The sequence below is a fragment of the Rhopalosiphum maidis genome, chromosome 2 (genome assembly GCF_003676215.2).
Source record: "Rhopalosiphum maidis isolate BTI-1 chromosome 2, ASM367621v3, whole genome shotgun sequence".
In the NCBI taxonomy this organism is placed as follows: Eukaryota; Metazoa; Arthropoda; class Insecta; order Hemiptera; family Aphididae; genus Rhopalosiphum; species Rhopalosiphum maidis.
In genome coordinates, this window is record NC_040878.1 from 23294291 (window position 1) to 23316162 (window position 21872).

Below are 21872 nucleotides of genomic sequence, written 5' to 3' on the forward strand. Positions count from 1 at the left end.
TTAATTTTGCTTCACTAACATAAATATTAAAATGTAAAATTTTGATCTCGTATAGTGAAATTTGTGCTTTAATTACATTTTTATTGCATACCACCTACTTAATAATTTTGGAATTCTCCAAATATACATGCATTAGGTACTTACTACCTGCTATAATTTTTTAGACCTATTTTAACTATTTATCGTCACTTTTTAAACAATTAGATATAGTCAATTTAAAAAAAAACATGGATAGGTATAACTAAGAACGAAAAAAAAGTTCTACAAAAAAACTATAAAATCAATAATTTTTAGATTAAATTTAAGACAATCAATATATGTACAGATATAATTGTTTTTTTTTTAAATAATTGTTATATTTTGATAAGAAGATAAGTTTAAAACTTCTAATGTATATATATTATGAGATTAGGTATACTATATAATTATTGAAGTAGGTGTATTAAAAACTTTTTATTTATTTTTGATAGTAGCTTATTTTAGGTACCTATATAATCGGCTAATTCTATAAATTATATAAATATCTACTCACTTTTAAGTTTTAGTACACACGACTCTTATCAAACAATGGACGTCTGCTTTTGAGCTTCAAAATGTATAGAAAACTACGAATAAATTGATTAACGAAACAAATAACTAAAATATAATTAATAGCTGTACCTTTTTTATAATTTTGAAGTAGGTATGTTATTAAACAAAAATAAAGATATAGGTAAATAATACACCTAGAATAGAAGGCTTCTAATCAAACTTAATAACATAGTCAAGCTTAATAATCTATAGCTAATCCAATTAATCCAAACCTATATGAGTCTATAAATAAATAGTAAGAAATACCGACATTTTTCAAGAAAATTAACAGTTATTAAAATCCTAACTATAAATTATTTCATTACAATATTCTTTAATACCTGAAGGAATATAACATTTAATTTGCCTTACATAAATTATTCAAACTTTTCCTTGTACCTACCTGCTATCTAATTGAATTCCATCACTATACATTTTATAGATGATTAATATAAAGTTATTACAATTTGTGCTATTTTTATAAATATTATTTTGTTTCATAACATAAGATAAATTTAATGTGTTGTAGATATGATTTGGATAATTGGATTGTTTAAATGAAAAAAAATAATATATATTTTTTATATTATAACAGGTACTCAGATTTAATGAGAATAATACAAAAGCAACAAAAAAAAGTCAAAGAAAATTTTTGGAAAAAATAAAAATGTTTTATCATTTTTGATTATAAATAATAAACTTCAACTAAAGCTCAAAACAATAATAACCATTTACAGAACTAAGCTGATGAAATATTAATATACTCCAACGTTTTCTAATAATGGAATTAATTTTTATGTTTACAAAATAATAGTTTAATGTTGTAGAAAAAAATCATACAATTTATAGAACATTGGACATTAGTCACCTGTAGACATATGTATAAGTCAACAAAAAATTATTGTGATAATTGTCATAAGATATTTTACTTTCATGATATTATGCAGGAAAAAATAATTCCTTATTAACTCGATTAACTTTATAGCAATAAAAGTAGATAAAACATATATTTATGGATTATTTTTCATTAGTGTGTTTTACAATTTTACTACAGCTGTCGATAACAACTATGAGATTTCACTTGCGTGTATGTACTTACAAAATATAACCGAATTCTACACTTGGGGGTTGATGTCAGGACGAACGATTGTCGATTTGTGCTCACGTAGTTGAGCAATATGGCAAAATGGGACATGCTGTAATACGATTTCTGTTTAACCACTAGATAGTCATGACATATTAATTATAAATATTTCAAATTAAATTTGTTATCATTAATGTTTAGGTTTAAACAAGATGATATTATTAAATTTATGAATTTACGATTCATTTCCAATCATAATACATTCATATCAGTCTCTTCGTCGGTTAATACAAATGTTATTCATCTATTCGAACGACAACGAGTCAACCACAATAAAAGTAGTATCTAGGTACCCTATAATATATTTTTATAGTGTGAATAATACCTAATAAAATATTATGGCCATTTTGTGTATTCGAAATAATTCATATTGGTGTTAATATATGTAAAAAACAAAATATAAGTTAAATGTGGTAATACAATATTTTAATCAATTTCGGTTATTCAAAATAGGAAATTAAATTTTCCAGAAGTAGATGGTTTCTTAAATTAAATAATTGTGTAGGTACAGTACCAAATAGCAATTCTATTTTTGTTTTATGTGTATAAATGTACTACATTTTAAAAGGAACGATGAGTATATTATAATTTATTAAATTCATTTGATAGTACTAATTTATAATGATGTGTAATAGTGTTTTATTTAAAAAAAATTGTATAAGATTAGTATTTTTTTAAAAATTTTTTTTTTGTGTAGGGAATTTTCAAAATAATCAGGAAATAGAATTTATTAATACTAAATGGTCTTTCTCCACTCAGTATCATTTTTCGTATGCAATAATTTATTAGTGAATTCAAATTTAATATATTTATTACAGTGATATACAATATACTATGCAATTACGAGGATACACTTGAAACTTATACCTACTCTTTGTACATCAAAGCTACTTATGGTTTTATTTACATTGGATTAAACCAAAAGTGTTAATTCATTTATGTAGTTATAAGATTTTATTTTGAATATGCTTTAAATATTAATGTATACTTTTGTATAAGAAATATAAAACATTCTTTAAAATCTTAAAACACATATTTCAATATTTTTTTGTTCATTGTTTCCATTGAATAAACTTTAATTAGTATAAGTGAGCATTATATTTAGCTACTAATTAAATTTCAAGGAATGTATTAGTACAAAAATAAATTAAATTTAAAATAAAATATTTGAAATTCCAAGTATATTTAAAAATAAAGTTTAGTAATGATAACGTTTTAACAATAGATAAAGAGACAATTCATAAATTTTTATAGGTAAATTAAATTTTAGGATTATATATTTAAATTATCAGTATTAACTTTGAATATAATTTAATTGATTTAAATATAATATGTATATATATTTTTTTGTAAATATTAAAATTAACACTTAATATTACTATAATTTTATGTTTGTTAACATTTTAATTTTAAATTCACAAAAATCATTACATTTTTGGAAAATTATCTCATTTAATTAAATTAAAACCGTTTTATAATTCAAAATAAAATTCCTTCATTTATTAGTATAAATGATATATTTGTATTTAAAGTTTTTAAAAACCTTCCAAAAACAAAAAAAATAAATAGGTATTTCGTAAACTCTTTCCTTATTCTATGTATGATGTATATCTATATAACATAATAACATAGTATTGTTTTTACGAATGCATTTAAAACGTGTTCGTATTTCACATAAAAATAATTTGTTATTATTTTTTATTGCCTATACTATTCCATACTGAAGTCGTTTTTATGTTCTTTGAAAATTTAGTATCTAATTTAAGTTTTAAAGATTTTATTTATCTGTGTGTTTTGATATACATATTTTCAGACTGCAAAAGAGAGTTTTGAGTTCAAAACAATCATGATAAAACCCAAGTCCAAGCACACCATTAGACATATCTTAGAATTGCCATCCAGCTTGCCACCATCTAAACGTCCTGCTGCCAAACCTCCAGATTCGCCTTGGACGAAACGAAGAAAACTAATACTTCCTCCAGTTAATAAACAGGTAAGCGAACAATATAATGTTAACGTAGTCGTAGTATATTATATGCTGCCATCTAGCGTTTAAGGCAAAAATAATAATGTAGAAGAATGCTGTCTGTTGGGAGAAAATGTTCGATGGAAAACAAAAATATTGATTTTCTTCACAATATAACTTGTAGCGATATCTATGAACAGTAAAAAGGTTTTACGTTTTGCAGTATTTGCCTTCTAGGGAGCAGCACACTATTAGCTCATGAATAATAATTGTGAGGTAAAATACTAAAATTAGAGCCTAAGGATGAAATATAAAAGGAGTTTACGTCAATATTAGTTACGGTACAAATTTTTTTGTATACTTTTGGTCACATTTTTATTGATTAATTAGTCGTGGTATACACATAAGCTTGTTAAGAATGGTAATTTATGTTGATAAATCACACACCTTTTCGTCAGGAGACACAGGCACAAGCATTAGTTTTTAGAACTACACGCATAGATGAAACATATATATATGTTTAATCTATGCTACTTGTAGGTACAAGCAGGATGTTGCCTAAGAAGACAGTGTAAAAAGATCCCAATTTCGATTTTGGAATAAAAATATTTAACATATTAGAATTTGTTGTTTTTTATTTTGAAAAGTTGGTAGACACTCCATTTTATCGGGAACTATAATTTTATTCACTGTCGTTATTTAATTATTTTGATTCAAAACGTAGTTTGGTACAATGGGCAGTAATAGGAAAAGGAAAAGTTAGAAATTTTTATTTACAATTTTGAATTACTATGCTTATGAATATAACCTTTCAAAGACCAATAATACAGTAGATTTTTATTTTAAATTTTATTCACCCAAATATTTGGAAATTTATAAACGCCCTATAAAAAGAAGAAATGCTAAATCTTCTAAAAACAATTTAATATTGCACTAGAGAAGAAATCTCTAAAAAGTAGAAATAAAAAAAATGACATTGCTATAATAACCAAAATCATTTAATAGAAGAGTCAATTTTGATAAATATGTGTCATGTATAGCTCATAAAGATATAATTTATACACCTCAAAATAAATACTATTTTTACTTATAAGACTTAGATTTAGACTTAATTGCAGCTAGTGTTTGCGTTTGCGAAATTATTAATTACAAAAATATATCGTTTTTTGGTAATTAATTCCTGTAATGGATATCACAATTATTTGTTTAAATTTATGATAACAAAATATAAACAATGATCAAGTACAGTCTACAATAAATACATTTATTTTTATAAATTAAAAAAAAAAGTGAAAACAATTATCTGGATCTAATAGATATTTTTTTAATTATTTTTATATTTTTTAGATTTTATTTTTGTTGTCTTGCCTCGAAATTGTCACTAAACATGTGGAACACATAAAAAATATACACTAAAAATTAAAAATATATCTTTGCAATATATAGGTATGAAAAATTGTTAAAAATATGCAAGATATAATGTAAAATAAAACTGATGTTATTTTTACAAAAATTAATTAAATCATATAAATTTCTTATTGGAGTTAGTTGAAACTAGAAATAACGTATTCTAATAATCAATATTATGTGAAATTTCATACCATTTTTTCACGCTGTGTTTATTTAATTTGATTTATATGAACTATAGTAAAAAAAAAAAATGTAGTCTTGAGACAGTGATTTTCTAATAATTTTTAAACTTTCTATGTTTGCATTCATTTTGTGAATTCACCCGGAGCATTTATTTTATTTTTCGCCCTACCGGAATTGGATGGATCTGTCGCGGGATTCCGCGCCCCAATACGCGTCTTTCAAATGGGCACGGCGTGAAGCCGACCGTGAAATTTATGGCGTTGTCCGGGAAATAAGTCTGCTCGTAGAAAAACAGGTTAAATGTTTTGTAATCTCTATAAAAATCGGATTTATCTAACCGGCTGTAGTGTTTTGGAGAACGATGAGATGGGAAAACAGGAAACCAGAACAAAATAAAAAAAAAGAACGTAACAAACGACAAAGGCCAAGCATATCAATAAAATTCAACTGCAATACAGACCAATAGAGAAGGGAGTTTTTTTTATATCAATGTGTCGCCTACGAAGTTAATAATTTATCAGATTCTATACGCTTAAATTGATATTCATTGACGTAGTTTTGGAAATAGACATAATATAAACACAAACATATTTTTATGGACAATGAATACATGATAGAATCAATACTAATTATTATTAGTTAAGTATCTACTACGTAATATTTCAATATTAAAACGTGTTATTATGCATTCATTACTGTTTAAAAATTAAAATAGTATAAAATCCAAGTTCCTAGTAAAGGTTATATTTTCTAATGTTCCTCTAAAAGTCTAAAGTATAACATATAAAAGTATAATTATATAATACCTATAACATAGTTAATTTTTATAGGCGTAGTAGTCTTAATCTACCCACTAAATTCATATTTTAAAAAAAATATGTCTTAGAAATGTATAATATAATGTATCAAAAATATAATTTTTCTATTGAAATTGTACAATATTAATGTATAAAAATCACTGATGAATATCTGCAGAGAATACAATTTATATTTTCATCAAGAAACAAGAGAAACTCAAGTATTATGATTCAAGAATTAATTTTAATAACCTGTTGTTTACTTTAGGGGTTCTTAAGTACTTGCACGGGTCGAACTTTATAGGCCAAAATATACCGAACACCCTCTTTCCTTTAGGTCCTAATATGTTCTCGCGTTTGTAATTAAAGACCGTTTTTGAGAGGTCCGGTAGCCGTTATGTTGCGGACCCACGGTGCTTGTGGTCACCAAAATGCTGATTACACTGGAAACCCGTACAGCTGTACCATACTATAGTGTAAAACCTTTATCAAGTCCGGCAGACCAAGAAACCGCAGCTTCCAAGGGTGTCCCCCAACCCGCTAAAGCTGTTCTCCTTATTCCGTTACTTATCGTCACCTATAGTGAGTTCCAGTATAATCCAATATCATTTAAAACGGAAACTCTAAAGTGAATTACGTTAAAATTCACTGAATCCGTTTTTTTTCTTATTAATTTTACATAGAGCTCATATTATATATTACATGTTTCTTATAGCTTATCGCTAAGTAAAGATCATACGATATAAGATATGTATATATAGATATATGAATATAGCATGTGCATAACAGTTTTAATCTCCAGAGAGCTTCCGGCTGTACCATAATTAAGGAATCAGACTGTGCGAAAGTTGGTCGCTTCTCATCCTGAAATATATGCATTTTGCTGATATAACTGTGAATAATTAGACACCCTCGTTTTCTTAAGAAAGGGAGTAGAAAATTCGTGTAAACTATACTGTTGGATTGTAAATTTCATTAAATGTATCTTATACGCCTAACAATTATTTCAACTTTGAAATCACCTTTTACAAAGTTGAATGTTATATAATATATAAGTACTATGTATAAAGTGTTCATTAAATTCACATGTACATGTTATTTTAAAAATATAAATAATAAACGATAACATTTTTTTAACTTTGATCAATGACTAATGCCATATTCGTGTTTTATAAATTGATAAATAAAACAAGATTATCTAAAACATTGAATGTTCAAAATTGACTGAATTGTTGTTGAAAAAACTGAGAAGTAACAAGTTCGGACTTAATATTTAAATCATATTAAAACATTTATTACATACCTCGTAAATTAGGACAGGGTATAAGTGCACACAAAAAAGCCTATGCTGTGTTAAATTATAAAAATTAAAATATTAAAATAATATGTTTTAACTGTGATATTGGTTTATAATATTTTCCCGAATGAAAACGATGACAATGATTGACTCGATGGACTTATAGAACGATTGGCATACTTTAGTCATTGATGTTTAGTTATTTTAAATTTTAATTTGTTGAAATAAACTACTACGATACGTAAAAACTTTATCTGTTTTACATTTAATAATCATCAACTAAAAATGTATAGTTTTTGATAGGTACATACATTGAATGATTATTCATCGTATTAACTATTTACTTAACCACACAATTTCAATTTAGGTATCCTCGAGAGTCAAAGTGTTAGAACGATGAAGTATATGGGATATTTGTTACTGGCTACAAGCGATTAACTCGGAACTCGCCATTTGGACAAGCTATGGGTTAACAATAAGAGTTATTAGAAATCATTTAACACCGTCTTCGTTGTCCAAGTGTACTAATGCGGCTGGTCTCTCCTCGGCTACGTCGATGTGGCACAAGAGCGGCAGTGACATTCCACATGTATAGTAGAGACAAATCAGGGGGGAACACAGCGCACTTAAGACGACCTGCTACCAACATAAATCTCCCGACGGGCCGACTAAGAAGTGCCGCCCTCCGCCGACTGCCTTATGTGTATAATAATAACCGGTAATAATACATAGCGGCCAAGTCGTTATGTTGGCATTACAAGGGTTAGGTGACCCGATCGTAAATAACGGCACATCTGTGAATTTTACCCTCCGTCCCTAACGTTCTCCTTCCGTTTTAAAGAGCAGGACCAACTATTCATCCCTTCGCGAGGCAACACAATACGCACACGGGCTTGCCGCTGGCTAATTATAACCAATTAGTCTTTAAGATGCCTCGTTCCTTAAAGGATACCTAACCGGAGGAGAGAGAGGAACGACCATTTATTACATAGTCCCGCGTATCCTGCACGCATATTAACGGCGCTAAATAGACGTGTGGGGCGGCACGCAATGTTTATGCATTCATGGCAATAGCTTTAGGGTCATTTTTTCTTTTCAGGTACCTACCACCACAAAGTTAAATTTCTTTACATGTAATAAATACCACCAATTTTTTTTTTTATTTTTTTTCTTAAACCACGATCAATTAATTCATATATTAATTAATTTTTAATTATGAATGTAACGGCACGCTTACTAAATGTTTAATAATAGTAACAAAATGAATTTATTTCTATTCAATATAATTTAATATATTGTATTATATTATATTTTTATCCTCTACATGAAACTTATGAATTGTAATAAGTTTAAATAAAATAATTATGTAAAATAAAGTTAATTTAATCTTAGAATATATTAGATTGATATTATTGGTAGTATATCGGTTAAATGATCATAATTTTATATTAAATTACATAAATTTATTATTATGAGCATTTAATTAAAAGTATTTAAAGTTTAAATTTTAAACAATATCTTTATCTCATATTTTTCTAATGACCTTTCTTTATATATAATTATTATACTTATACAAAACAAATGTAGGTAATATAAATTATTGAATTGTCTACTGAAGTACAACAAAATATCACTGATGAATTATTTGTTATAGCTTATACATAATATATTCACTATGGTATTTAGATAGTTAGGTTAGGCTAACAATTAAAACGAATATTGAAATATGCAGGTAGGTATCTAAAATAATTAAATTATATTAGCGTTATTCTAGATTATTTAGATTTATATAATACAATGAACATTTGTCATTTAATTTTTTTAAGCTTAAAAGTAAAGCTATTGAGAGATAAATATCTAACCTCCAATTTATACTATTGCTGATAATATTAAATATTATAATATTGTAGTGTATGTTCAGACTTCCGTGCTATTGTAATTCTTTAGGGTTTTTATTGCGTTACAACGTAGGGGGATGCACTCCTATCTTTTTATTTTTGCTCAACTTGACATTTTAATTGAGTATTTTTATTGACCACTAAAGTCTGGGAGTATTATTATTACAGTTTTATGATTTTATTATATTGTTATCGTGGTTAAAAAAAACTGATACATATATATATACTACACACATATACATACACATTGTATAATACATTTTTGACCCAACTCCGTGTCCCCAATATATTTATTTATTTATAATATCGAAAAAAAGGTTGACTCGACATTAAAGTTGAGATTTGTCTACCAGAAAAAGAATAATAAAACAACATTATTCACAAAAGAAACTAGTCAAGGGGAAAGTCTAATTCAGCTTCTTATGAAAACCATAAATTCAACAAACATGTTTATGGCATATAATACTTTCGGATAGGCGTTTACATGTTGCGGGTTGAAAAAAATAATAATTTAGTGATGTTTCTGACAAGACCGGACACGTTATAAAAGGCCAAAAAATCGAACTATTTGCCAGAGCATTTTTTCTCTTATCCTTATCCCCCCCTCCGATGTATGTTTTTATTTTATTACGTGGGGTGGCCATGGAATTTATATGAATGAAGATGTCGATAAAGCACTTAAGGAAATCACTCCCAAAGAGTTTCTTCCTTCCCTTTACCGGAAACAGTGAGTGGTGGCGGATAAAAGTAGAAGATGCGCACATATAACTCAATAGCAATGAGATGAACTAGTAAACAAAGTATAAAATCTACGGGATTTGGTGAACAGCAACTACTTATAAGTTTCTATATACCCAGAATACATACATCAAAACGTCTATTTCATCTTAATGCTAAAATAAGATTTTTATTATGAAACTTACTTCGGTTTAAATTAAAACGTATACAATTCAACACGTTTTCAATAAATTTAAATTTGTTTTAATTGCAAAATAAAAATGTTTATATTTATTGAAGATAATTTAAGCTTAGATATTAAAATAAATAATAATTTATTTTTACACTAATAGTTTTACATTAAGTATAAATTAAGTACTGATAATTATATAAACATAAATTGTATAATTGTTGTTAATAATATTAACAGTAAAAGTCAAATGTTTTATTATATTATTAGGAGATATTACTAGTAAAATAAAAATACCATTTATCACGCAATTTATATGAACACATAATAGAGTACAAGCTTTATCAAAACACGAATTTCGTACAGGGAATTATTTAATTTGTATGCTAATACTTTAATTGATAAATATCATTTTACAACAACTGTCAGAAAACCAACAAAAAAATAAATATATACAAATGTACACAATACGATAGTTCCTAATATACATATTTCTTCACAAAAGAATAATAAAAAAAAAAGGTCTACTAATACTTTAGTAGTTTTTTTGGATTGCAATAAGTTAAGTAAAACGCATTAAATAAACGATTTGAGACAACATACTTTTTAAGTTAGGTTGGGTTATAAAATCCTATATAGATAATATTGTATTCTCAATAGCCTAGCGGTTTGTGTATCATTTCATATTTGATAAAGTTTTCTGTTTATAATATACACAGATCGGATTAGAGTAGTGTGTAGAACAGATGGTCTTAAAAGATCCGCGATCCGCTCGTATTTATGCATTACTTTCATGATCTGACTATTATAATGTTATATACATTCTGTACGTCTGGCGGCGGCTGCGGGTGGAAGACCGTCATTAGTTTGGATAAGACGCTCGCGCTCGTCCACCATATATTATTATTAAGGCGTTCCATTATTGTGATTAATTCGCTTAATTAATAACGCGATGTACACTAATACTTTAGTAGGCATATTTTGAATTTCCAATGTGTTCAAAGGCGAAATTCATGTAAATCCCCCGTTCTGCCTTGTCCGACCGCAGTGACTATAGCTTCGAAACGCTTTTAAGGTGCTGCGAAATAGTTTCGGCGGTGCAGCGCGCTCGCTGATCGAAGGCCGGTGGCTGCTGCCGTCGCTCCTTCTACCCACTCCGACTGCGGTTGTTTAATGGTCTCTCTTGTTTTCAAGGGAGAGGGTTAAACACAATGCCCGTCCCCGTCCGCCGCCACTGCCGATGGACACGGAGCGGCTTTATGCTCCTTACACAGTAATATACGCTCGCGTATGTGCACACACCACGCGCCACAGTGTGTGTGTGTGTGTGTGTGTGTGTATGGGTTTTGCCGTCCCGTTTTCTCTACCGCACCCACACACGCGCTCGTGCGCCCGCACACCCACACCCACACACACACACACACGTACACACACGTACACACACGCTCTCTTTCTCGTTCGCCGCGGCGCGGTCCAAGAAAGCCGGGCGTCCGGGCCACCGTCTTGCGGCTGGCTCCTTATATTCGCTCCCCGCCGCCAAAACAATACGGCCAAACGCAACCCTCTCTCGGACCCTCGACCTTTTCTTAGTAATTAGTTTGAACCCTTTAAACTTTGCCTAACAAACCCACCGTCCGCAGTGTCCTGTACATCCTTTGCCCCCCGCCCGCCCGCGCGCCCACAAGCCCGTTCCTATATATTTCGCTAGTCCCGCATATAATACGCACACACGACACACATGCCCGAGCCTGATTACCGATTGGCCACCGCCACCGCCGCTCGATTGCGCGATAAATAACGGTCGCGGGTATCTTCGTTCAATTAGACCGGCTCACCACGCCCGTCCCCGCCACCTTCGTATGGTTGAATTACATTATAAGAAGACGCGTTACATAAGAAATCCATTTAGAGCCGTTCGACAACGGTGTGGCCTTAGACGGCGGTTACAAAACTTCCGGACGGGCCGCGTAAGAGATTTTATACGGGATTTCACGGGAAAAACACGCCGAGTTTATTAAACTGCGGTTTTTCAGTATTATAATATTGAGACGCCGCTGAGTATTGAATGATTTTTTTTTTTTTTTATAGTGCGTACACTTTTTTTAATTTACTTAGGTACAGGTTTAGCGCAGTAGTGATGCATTAAAATTTATTCTATAAAAATATTCATTTTTTTTCTTTTAAATCTAAATGAAAAAATAATGTGAGCATCTATTTATATTTAAATAAAATAGGTATCTGAGATAAATTACTAGATAGTTTTCTGTGATAAGATTTTCAATTTATTTTTTCCGTACAAATATGACCCTGTTTTTTTTATAAGTAATACGCATATTATGTCTAATTGATACTTATAAAAAATACTGATTTCAATACTACTTTTACGTTTGTACATTTTAAAATAAACATTTACATAATATATTATCTGTCTATACTAACAATCTGTTTTCGGCGTATGACATGTAATTTTTAATTAATAATTCTAAATATCAATGTTCTATTTAATTATAATAAAAACACGAGCTCCTTTATATTTCATTAAAAAAAACCAGATTATTTACACCACAAACATTGATTTTGATAAAGTATAGCAATTATAATAAACGATCATTTAACAGTCTTAGCGCGGATAATAGGCTGGTAATATTATTATTAATTAATGTTTTATATTATATACACCACCTTTGATGATTTTAACACCGATCCGGCTACCTACGTAGTTAAGAATTTATTTATCCGTATGTAAATCAGTTTTAATTTTAATAACAAGATGAGGAGCAACTCACGTATCATAATAATATGTGAAGGGGTGAAAAGCGGAGGGGCTGAAACGCTTAGAATGAGTGCGACCCAAATCAATTTTCAAGTGCAGAAGTTGTTCGCCTTTTGGCTAGGATCCACGTCACGGGCACGCCCGTATAAAACGGTAATGAGACGAAATAATTTCAGCTACCTAAACATACATCAACATCAACCGGCCTGACGTGCTGTCATTTTTAGATCGCTTCCTGGTTTTGGCACGACTACGTGGTTAATTTACATTGCCGACATATTAATTATTAAATGTATGTATAAAATCAAGAATTTTCTCATGAACCAGGTTTATGCTATTTTTATTAATTTATGTTAAAGAAACAAGTCGTGGTAATGTTTATAGATAATATCGACATATCGATAAACATTTAATATATATACCTCCTAGTTTATAACTTACTCAATTCATTATTTCAGTAATAGAACGATCTTTTTAAGATACCTATACATATAAGAATTAATTTTTTATGACTAAATAAAAAAAAAATAAAAAAAATAGAAGAATTAATGTGGAAAAATTTTATATTATTATGTCATAGCTCTGCAATATTAATAATCAATATTCGATGAAATAATTTAAAATTACTATGTGTGATAAATTACATATTAAATTATAACATTTAAAAAATGTATCTTTTGATTAAAATAAATCTACACTATAGGTAAACCTAGGTTACTTATTATTCGATTAATATAAGAAATCAATAGGTTTTTAATTCATTTTTAATTATAGAAAATAGTAAATGTATGTTAATAATAAAAATAATTAACAAAATTAAAGTTAAATCAAAATCGTTAATAGTCAACAAAATATACATTTAACTCGCTAAGCTTAAGATAATATGAAAAAACAAATATTAACCTAACTTAGTATAAAAAAAATTTATACATATAAACATAATATTTTGTTAAGAAACTACTATAAAATAATTTATAATATTATTTGCTATTATTATAGATTATAGTATTCGTTTTTATTTAAAACCATGTGTATATGTCGCATCCGTTTTATGAAATTGTCTATTTCATGAAAAATTATTCATTTTATGAAATGGAAACTGTTTTTATCCACTTCGTGAAATAATTAAAAAATTCATGAAGTGGATATATTTTCGAGAAATGGATACTATAAAATTTTATATCGTGTAATTTTTTTCATCAAATGGCCATCCATTTCAGTGAAAAAAAGTATAATATATAATAACATAATTATAAAATATTATAATAATACTATTATAATATTATTATGTAATTATATAATTATAATGTTATACTATTATTGGTTGTAATAATATATAAACCATAACCACAATATTGATAATAGTAATATAATAATATTAATATTGTGATATATGGTTTATGTATTATTACAAACAATGGCAATAAAATATAATATTTTAACTTTTCATGAAATGGGTTATTCTATCAAGTGGATGCGATATTGCGACATATACACTATACAGTAATTAACATAAAAGATAATTAAATGTACTTTATTATATTTTTATGTATTATTAATTCAATTTTAAAAATAAATCACTGACATTAAATTGTTTTATAGATAACTTATTATTATAACAAATAATGAATTATATTCGCAAAACTATAATTGCGTTTTAGTTTCAAGGTATTATAAAAAAAAAAATGTCTACAACATTTTCTCCAGTGTCGTCTCAACTATTGGTTTGAATTTTGTTTGATTAATAATTAAAACCAGAGAAAATGGCCAAAGTCACTTTTGACGTTGCTCAGTAATCTCCAGAGTTTGGAAATGACAGATATTTTTATTTTATGGTTTACCATGAATACAGATGAATGATTTAAATGTCTTAAAATATTAAAAAAAAAACTTTCCAAAGTAAACCACTTTTAAGATTGACAAATCCAATTAAGAACTATTATTATATAGTATAGAGGATAAAAATAAGCAAACAAATTAAGTCTCGTGTAAATTACTGTTGAACCGTTTGGAACAGATAGCGTCAAAACTTTTGTCGACAGTACAAAACCCCAAGAATTTATAAATACGATTCAACTTAAATAATACTGATTGCTGATTAAAATGACAGTTTTTTAATTTGTCGAGTTTTACACAATTTAAGTTTAAAATTATTTTCCATATTTTATAAAAATCATGATAGAATAGGTTTGGTTAATTGTTTAAAATGTATTATTAAGAATGTATCAATTTTAAATATCAATAAAATGTAGTTGGTTAATTTTTATCAACTATATCGTTAAAATAATAAAATATACGTTTTAAGACGTTTTTATTGTTATAATTTATAAAATATCTCAATTTCAATTTAATTGAGGAATTAATGAATGTTACCTTTAGCTATAGCTCACGTTATTTAAAAATTATCCGTTGTCAGATTAAATAATTAGTTTATTGATGTGTATTCAAAATTGTAGCTATTATTAATTCTAAGAAAAAACGTCAAATAGAAAATCAATTTGTACATTACGTGTCGTCTGTATCTCGTAGAGTAGGTATTTTAATGGACGTGTAATAAATTAAAATTAAACGATAAATCATTGTATATGATGTAAAACGATTCTAATAAGTGAAGACGGTCTATCAGTTTAGTTAAAAAGTAATTATTTTATAATATTATGATTGTGACAAATGTTTGTAATTGTATTTTCCTAGATAATTTTAAAATGTACTAAATATAAATAAAAAAAAACACACACCATCAAAGTAAAATCATTTATCCCAATCAGAATATGAATTATTTTAAATTATAATAATATTAAACAATCGCGGGTAGTATAAATTCACGTAGTTATTGTTTTACAGAAAAAAAAATCGATTTTAATTCGATAAAAGGTATAATATGGATCGTAAAGTTATTATAATATCGATTGAAACAGACACGGTACGTATAAGTACAAACATTGCACGTTAATCGACAGTAATATATACCTACGATTCTATGGACGTATATTGTATTCGATTACGTGTCGCGAAGGACACTATACGCCGACGCTTGTCTGATCGCGGGTCGCGGGTGTGGTGGACGAAAGACAAGTCGTGACGAAAGCTCGTCTTTGGCGTCCTGCGGGTCCGCGGATGATGCGCGCGGTGTGTATGGGAGTCGTCTACACGATGACGGACCGGAATACGTGATGAGCCGCGGCTCCGCGCTTCGTTCGTTTTGTTATTCCGGACCTGTTATCGCACAAAGGGCTCGAACCCTTCAACTTTGACCGGGTGTGCCGGGTCGGTAGTGACGATGGGTTTATGATGGACGGGCCACGGCTGGGGCGGGGGAACAGAGGACGAAGGATTTGAGGTTAAGGAGCTGTGCAGGACAAAGTATTAAAAAAGGACGACGGAGTTTTATCATATTATACGAAAATACAATATATATATTGTACGCGTCTCTGTGTGTGAGCGTGTATGATATGCACGTTTATATTGGACGTATGAGAGAGGGCTGCATGTACGTATATGCGGGGAATAGTGAAAAAACGTACTATACTGATTCGCAATAAGGTACACGTGGTGACGACACAATATATTATGGCAAGCGTGGTACATGGACGAGAGTATTACTCTAAAGGATGGATTGCGTAGTTTAAAATAAAAAGAAAAACTATTCGAACAAAACGCAAGAGGAGAATTGATGTGGTTTTTCTTTTCAACCAAGAGCGTATCGCGTATGTGATAGTCATTTGCGGTAAACGGTGCTTATCATTACTGCTTTCTCGAGATTTTAACAGATGTGACTAGGGACAGATTTAGGTATAATATAGGTGTGTACGGTAGCTTTTTGGTTAAATATAATGTCGTAGGGGACCTGAATAAACAAACAGGAAAATACATTTTTCATATTTAATTATCTAATAATAAAATATAGCAAGAAATGATTAAATCGTTGAGTTAGTGCGATTAAAATTAGCGTGATTTGAATTAATTATAATGTTAGATATTGATTATAATTAAATGGCTGAAATTTTTTTTTATTTTATTTTTACAAAATTATCGCTGTTACATTTTAAAAATTAAGGTCTCTTATATAGTCGCACAATAAAATAATACGTATAATATAAAAATACTTTTTTTTTGATAAAAATTTAATTTTAAATAGAAAAACAAAATTTAATATTATACATATTATGTATATGTATATAATATGTATCTATTTAGACTAAATATATTTTTTTATACTTAACGTCGAATGATTACCAAATAGTGGGGGACCGTAGGCTACAAGCTCTCAGCAGTCAATACTCCTTTTTATCCGTTTCTAAATGTGATTATTTAACCATATAGTCTATTCATATTGTACTTAGCCGTTAATGAAATAAGGTTCAACTGTTTTGTTTCCACAGAAAATCGTAGATATTATAAACATTTATTATGGGCAGTAAAATGCTCTTTAAATAATTATTTTTTTTTAAACTAATTAACCAAAGTTTTTTTAGAAAACTTAAAGATATGTATAGAGTTTATTTTATTTGTATGTATACCATATACATATTATATTATATTATATTATATCAATTAAAAAAAGGTTCCGCATATAATTGTACAACTATTTATCAACCTTTTTACTATAGAGACTTTCAAATATTTAGTTTCCAATATTATTAATTTTGAAACCCGATTGAACTGAATTAAAAAAAAGGGTTGAAATAAACCAATGGAAACTTTTCAATAAAATGTGCGTATTTATTAGTGCATCCGATTAATGTTTTCTGTTTCGGAATTGTTTTTTTTTTTTTTTATTCATTATATAGTGTTTCCGGAACTGTTTGTCGAATACTAATGAGTGTTTGGTAAAAAAAAAAAGTATATACCAAATAAAAACTATTTAATTAGGGTGCCAACTGCGGTCCAAGTTTATTTGTTTGCTGTAAAGAATAAAATTCAAATTAACATTCGAGGGTTTTAAAATCTGGAACCAATGTCGGTCAATGAATGTAACGACATGTATAGAGAGAACAACGAAAAAAAAAGAGTTCACTAAATTCCAAACAGTGAAGAAAGGGGTGATGAAAGAGTTTTGTAATAAAAGCACATTTTTTATATTTAAGAAAAAACCATTAGACGTGATTTTGTTACATTTGAACTAATTGAAAACAAACAAAAAAAAAAAAAAAAAAAATTATAATTAACTAAAATAATAAAAGTGTTATATATAGAGTATTTCACCATGAGATGTTAATAATAATTTATAAGAATGTATCATAAATATATACAGAGTGATCCATCAAGTATGATCTTAACCTTTGAATCTATTAAAATTCTTATTTTTGAAATATTTAAGCGTGTTTTATGTTTGAGTATAATTGGAGATCATATTTTTCTAAATTTCCATTTGTTTTTTTAAACCATTTATGCTGATATAAAACTATTTTTAAAAAAAAAAATAGAAATACGTTTTTTTATAACAGAACGATATTTATACAGACAGTTTCAAAGTTAATAAAATGTATATGTATACTATATCTAATAATCCTTCATAATTATTTTACTAAAAATATAAAATATTTTATTTTAATCGTATAATTTTTACAAAATAAAATTCTAATATATTTAATATCAATAAATAATAACTAACATTTTAAAATCACCATAGCCTCTTACAATTAACCTATATACCAGCTATTATTATATTTGGTACACCTACTTATCGTTTAAAATTCATTAGCACTATTTGTTTGAATTTTGATTTAAATTAAATATTTAAAAAAAAATTGATAGTAATCTCATAAATAATATACAATAAAAAAAGAACGGTTTTCTCATTTCAATACAATAAGTTTGAATTGGCACAGGGAAATTCTAAAATGTTATAAAAATCTAAACATTTGAAATATGGTGCTAAGTATACTTAAAATTCTAAAAATCAAACTTTGAATTAATGCATTATTTAAAGGAAAAATAAAGGTGAAGTAGTATACTACTGGAGTATATAGTTTGGCGAGTACTCTAAGTATGATATGAATTGTATTTATGAACATGTACGTGTTTTAATTTCAATTCTGTAATTTAGATTAATTAAATGATATGATTAGAAACATTAGAATCTCACAGTTAGATTATAATGAAATTTAAATTACTTCTTATTGATATTTTAATTATAACTGTTGATTTTTTGTAAAATTAATGTTTTAAAAAAGAAAATAATTAAATTGCCTGATTTTTTTGTTGTGAATATGTCGAAAAAAATCTTCACAAATAAAATTTAAAAAAAATATTTAATAAGCAAAAAATATCAAATGTTACTCTAAGAACTAAAAATTACTATAGTAAAGTAATAAGGTATGAAGCATTTAAATACAAAATTAAATTATGTTTGTAACAGTTATTTAATCTGTTTAGAATTTTGCGATATAGTTTATACTCTTATAATTAATTATTAAGTAGATAGATTATTTTAAAATATTTTTAACATACAAATAATATAATATAAACGTTAAGTTTTTAATCATATTATGTAATTAAATAATTTATTACAGTTGTACAGTTATATACACAATACAGGAATTGATCGTGTGTTTAACTAATATTGCATAGGTAGGCTAATATTAGGAAATTAAAGAATTTAATATAAAGCGCATTATTTTTTTGGCAAAATTCAGGGCAATTTATATGCAAGTAGCTAAATAATTTATTCACGTAACAGATCACGGTGAAACTTTTATTTTCCATTTTTTTGGCTTTTTGAGTTATTTTATTAATTTTAAATGAATACATATATATTAATAATATATTGTACTAGCTTTTAGTATGATTAAGAAAATTCAAATTATTGTATAAAAAATTGTTTTTAATAATATTTGTTTTTATAGTCATTAGATATGTATTTTTAATCGATGCCAAATTCGGTATTTTGTATTATTTTTAGTTAAGTTACTATAAAGACTAGTATTAACAATTCCGAATATTACGTAATTTTTCTATCGTTTAAGATTACACACCACAATGTTGGTAATTGTTTAAAGACATTATTGTAATAAAAAGTAAATTTTTAGAGCATTTTAATAGTTTTTAGCTCGTTAGGGCATTCTTTTGGATCCTTATTCTGTTACTCCATAAGACATTTCATAAAACTATTCTACAAATAAATTAATCTACTAATAGACATTTTTGAGAAATACTGTTTAGAAAATTTCTCAGTAAATGGCATAGTATAGTTCAGCGTAATCATTGTTTGTGTATGGAATATATTTTTATGTTTTATGCTATTACTTAAACTTTAAACCACGCGCACTGATTTTTTGATAATATAAACGTGGACGCGTGTTTTGTAAGTCGTAAATATCCGCATACAGTAGAGAACTGGTATAGTGAGAAAAAATAGTAAAATAAATTTCTTTGCTGGTTGATATGTTTACGAGAGGTCCAACATAGAATATATTATTATTTATGTAAACAAAACGGCGATCCGAATACGTTATTTGATTTATTGACGTGGGTCGCGTGTGGGACTTTTCGGTAGGGAAAACGAAAAAAAAATATGAAAACGAGTAAAACTTTGTGTGAGACGGACCGAAAGGGAAACCGCCCATGTATAAATCCAAGTCATTTTCAATCAGAAAAATGGCAACCACCACGGGACGGCGGTGTGGGGCAAAACACGCGATATTTGCATGCATACGTCTCCGGGGATGTCTGGTCAGCCTGCGGGACTTTCTACGAGAAACTGACCGTTCTGTGCCGCCGGCGGCGCCTGGTTTTCTGACAGCTATTTGACACGGAAAACATTATAACGTGACACACCGGACACCCTGTTTTTCGATGCATATTCTATTTCCCCCCATTTTTCTTTTCTCCAAGAATAGTTTTGATATGTGTCTCTCGGACTTTTCACTAAACAAAAAAAAAAAAAAAACTAAAAAAAAAATGCGCATACTTGCCGTACGTACTCAGTATAAGTCAGTATTGTATCTGCAGCTATCCAATTTGATTTATGCTGGCCGGACATGCGGTCAAACCGCTGACAGTTAGGTTTCCGCCTCGAGGCTAATTGTGGTTTTCCGCGGTGTTTATATTATGTACAATATGTCAATATCTTCGAAGAAAATACAACCAATCGACATGTTATTTACTCGCATGCATTCGTTAGGAAGCGGTCGGAAGTATATAGCATTCATTTGCTTTTATTATAATGTAAATCAGAACCTTAAATCTGGGGGTTAAAAATGATATTTTAAGTTGGGTTTTGCGGGTTAAGGTTTTCTATTTGTAGCACAGTACATAAAGCAAAATCAAAATAGTGAAACATAAGTATTTCAAGTGTCACTCGTTTTTAAAAATTTCAATTTGATAATGGCATAATGTATTTAAAGTTTAAACCGTAAATGTTTGAATAGTCTTTAATTTGACAGCAAGTTCAAGGCTATTTCAATTGATTAGTGATGAATCTAATCCATCTAATACGAGACCACGAACTACATCAAAAGCATCATTAGTTTACAGAAGTTCGTCTTAAAATATAGCATTCTAATGGAGCAGGAGTAATACGTATTATATTCTCTATACGCTATTCTCTATTCGCCAACGCAGTTATGAATACTTCGTATTAAACAAATTGTGTGTGTGTGTATTGGTATGCTCATCGCCTGATCACTAGCTTTCGTTGTGTATATCACATTGGAGAATTATTTTTATTTTTGAATTTTAGTATTTATAATTTTGTTAATAAAATAAATGATATAATTGTTTTTACACCTAAAACATTGTGTTTTGATAGTTGATAAACAAACGAGAGTTTTATTGTTGTTAAATCCCAGTGCCATAATAATAAGCAAATTATTACAAAAGTAATTTAAATTTTAACACTTATTTACTTTAAAAGTATTAATATTTTTGGAGATATTTTTTTATGCACTTTTAATTCATTGCAAAATACTTAATATATATATATT

General features: G+C 28.1%; 1 protein-coding gene across 4 annotated transcripts in view; it reads left to right on the top strand.

The window, feature by feature from the left end:
* Nucleotides 1–21872, top strand: part of LOC113551188 — a 234434-nt gene that overhangs the window by 34541 nt on the left and 178021 nt on the right. For all 4 annotated transcript variants that reach the window (XM_026953275.1, XM_026953278.1, XM_026953274.1 and 1 more), the window contains exon 3: nucleotides 3528–3707. In XM_026953275.1, coding sequence (XP_026809076.1) covers nucleotides 3528–3707 — 180 coding nt within the window. The remainder of the gene's footprint in view (nucleotides 1–3527; nucleotides 3708–21872) is intronic.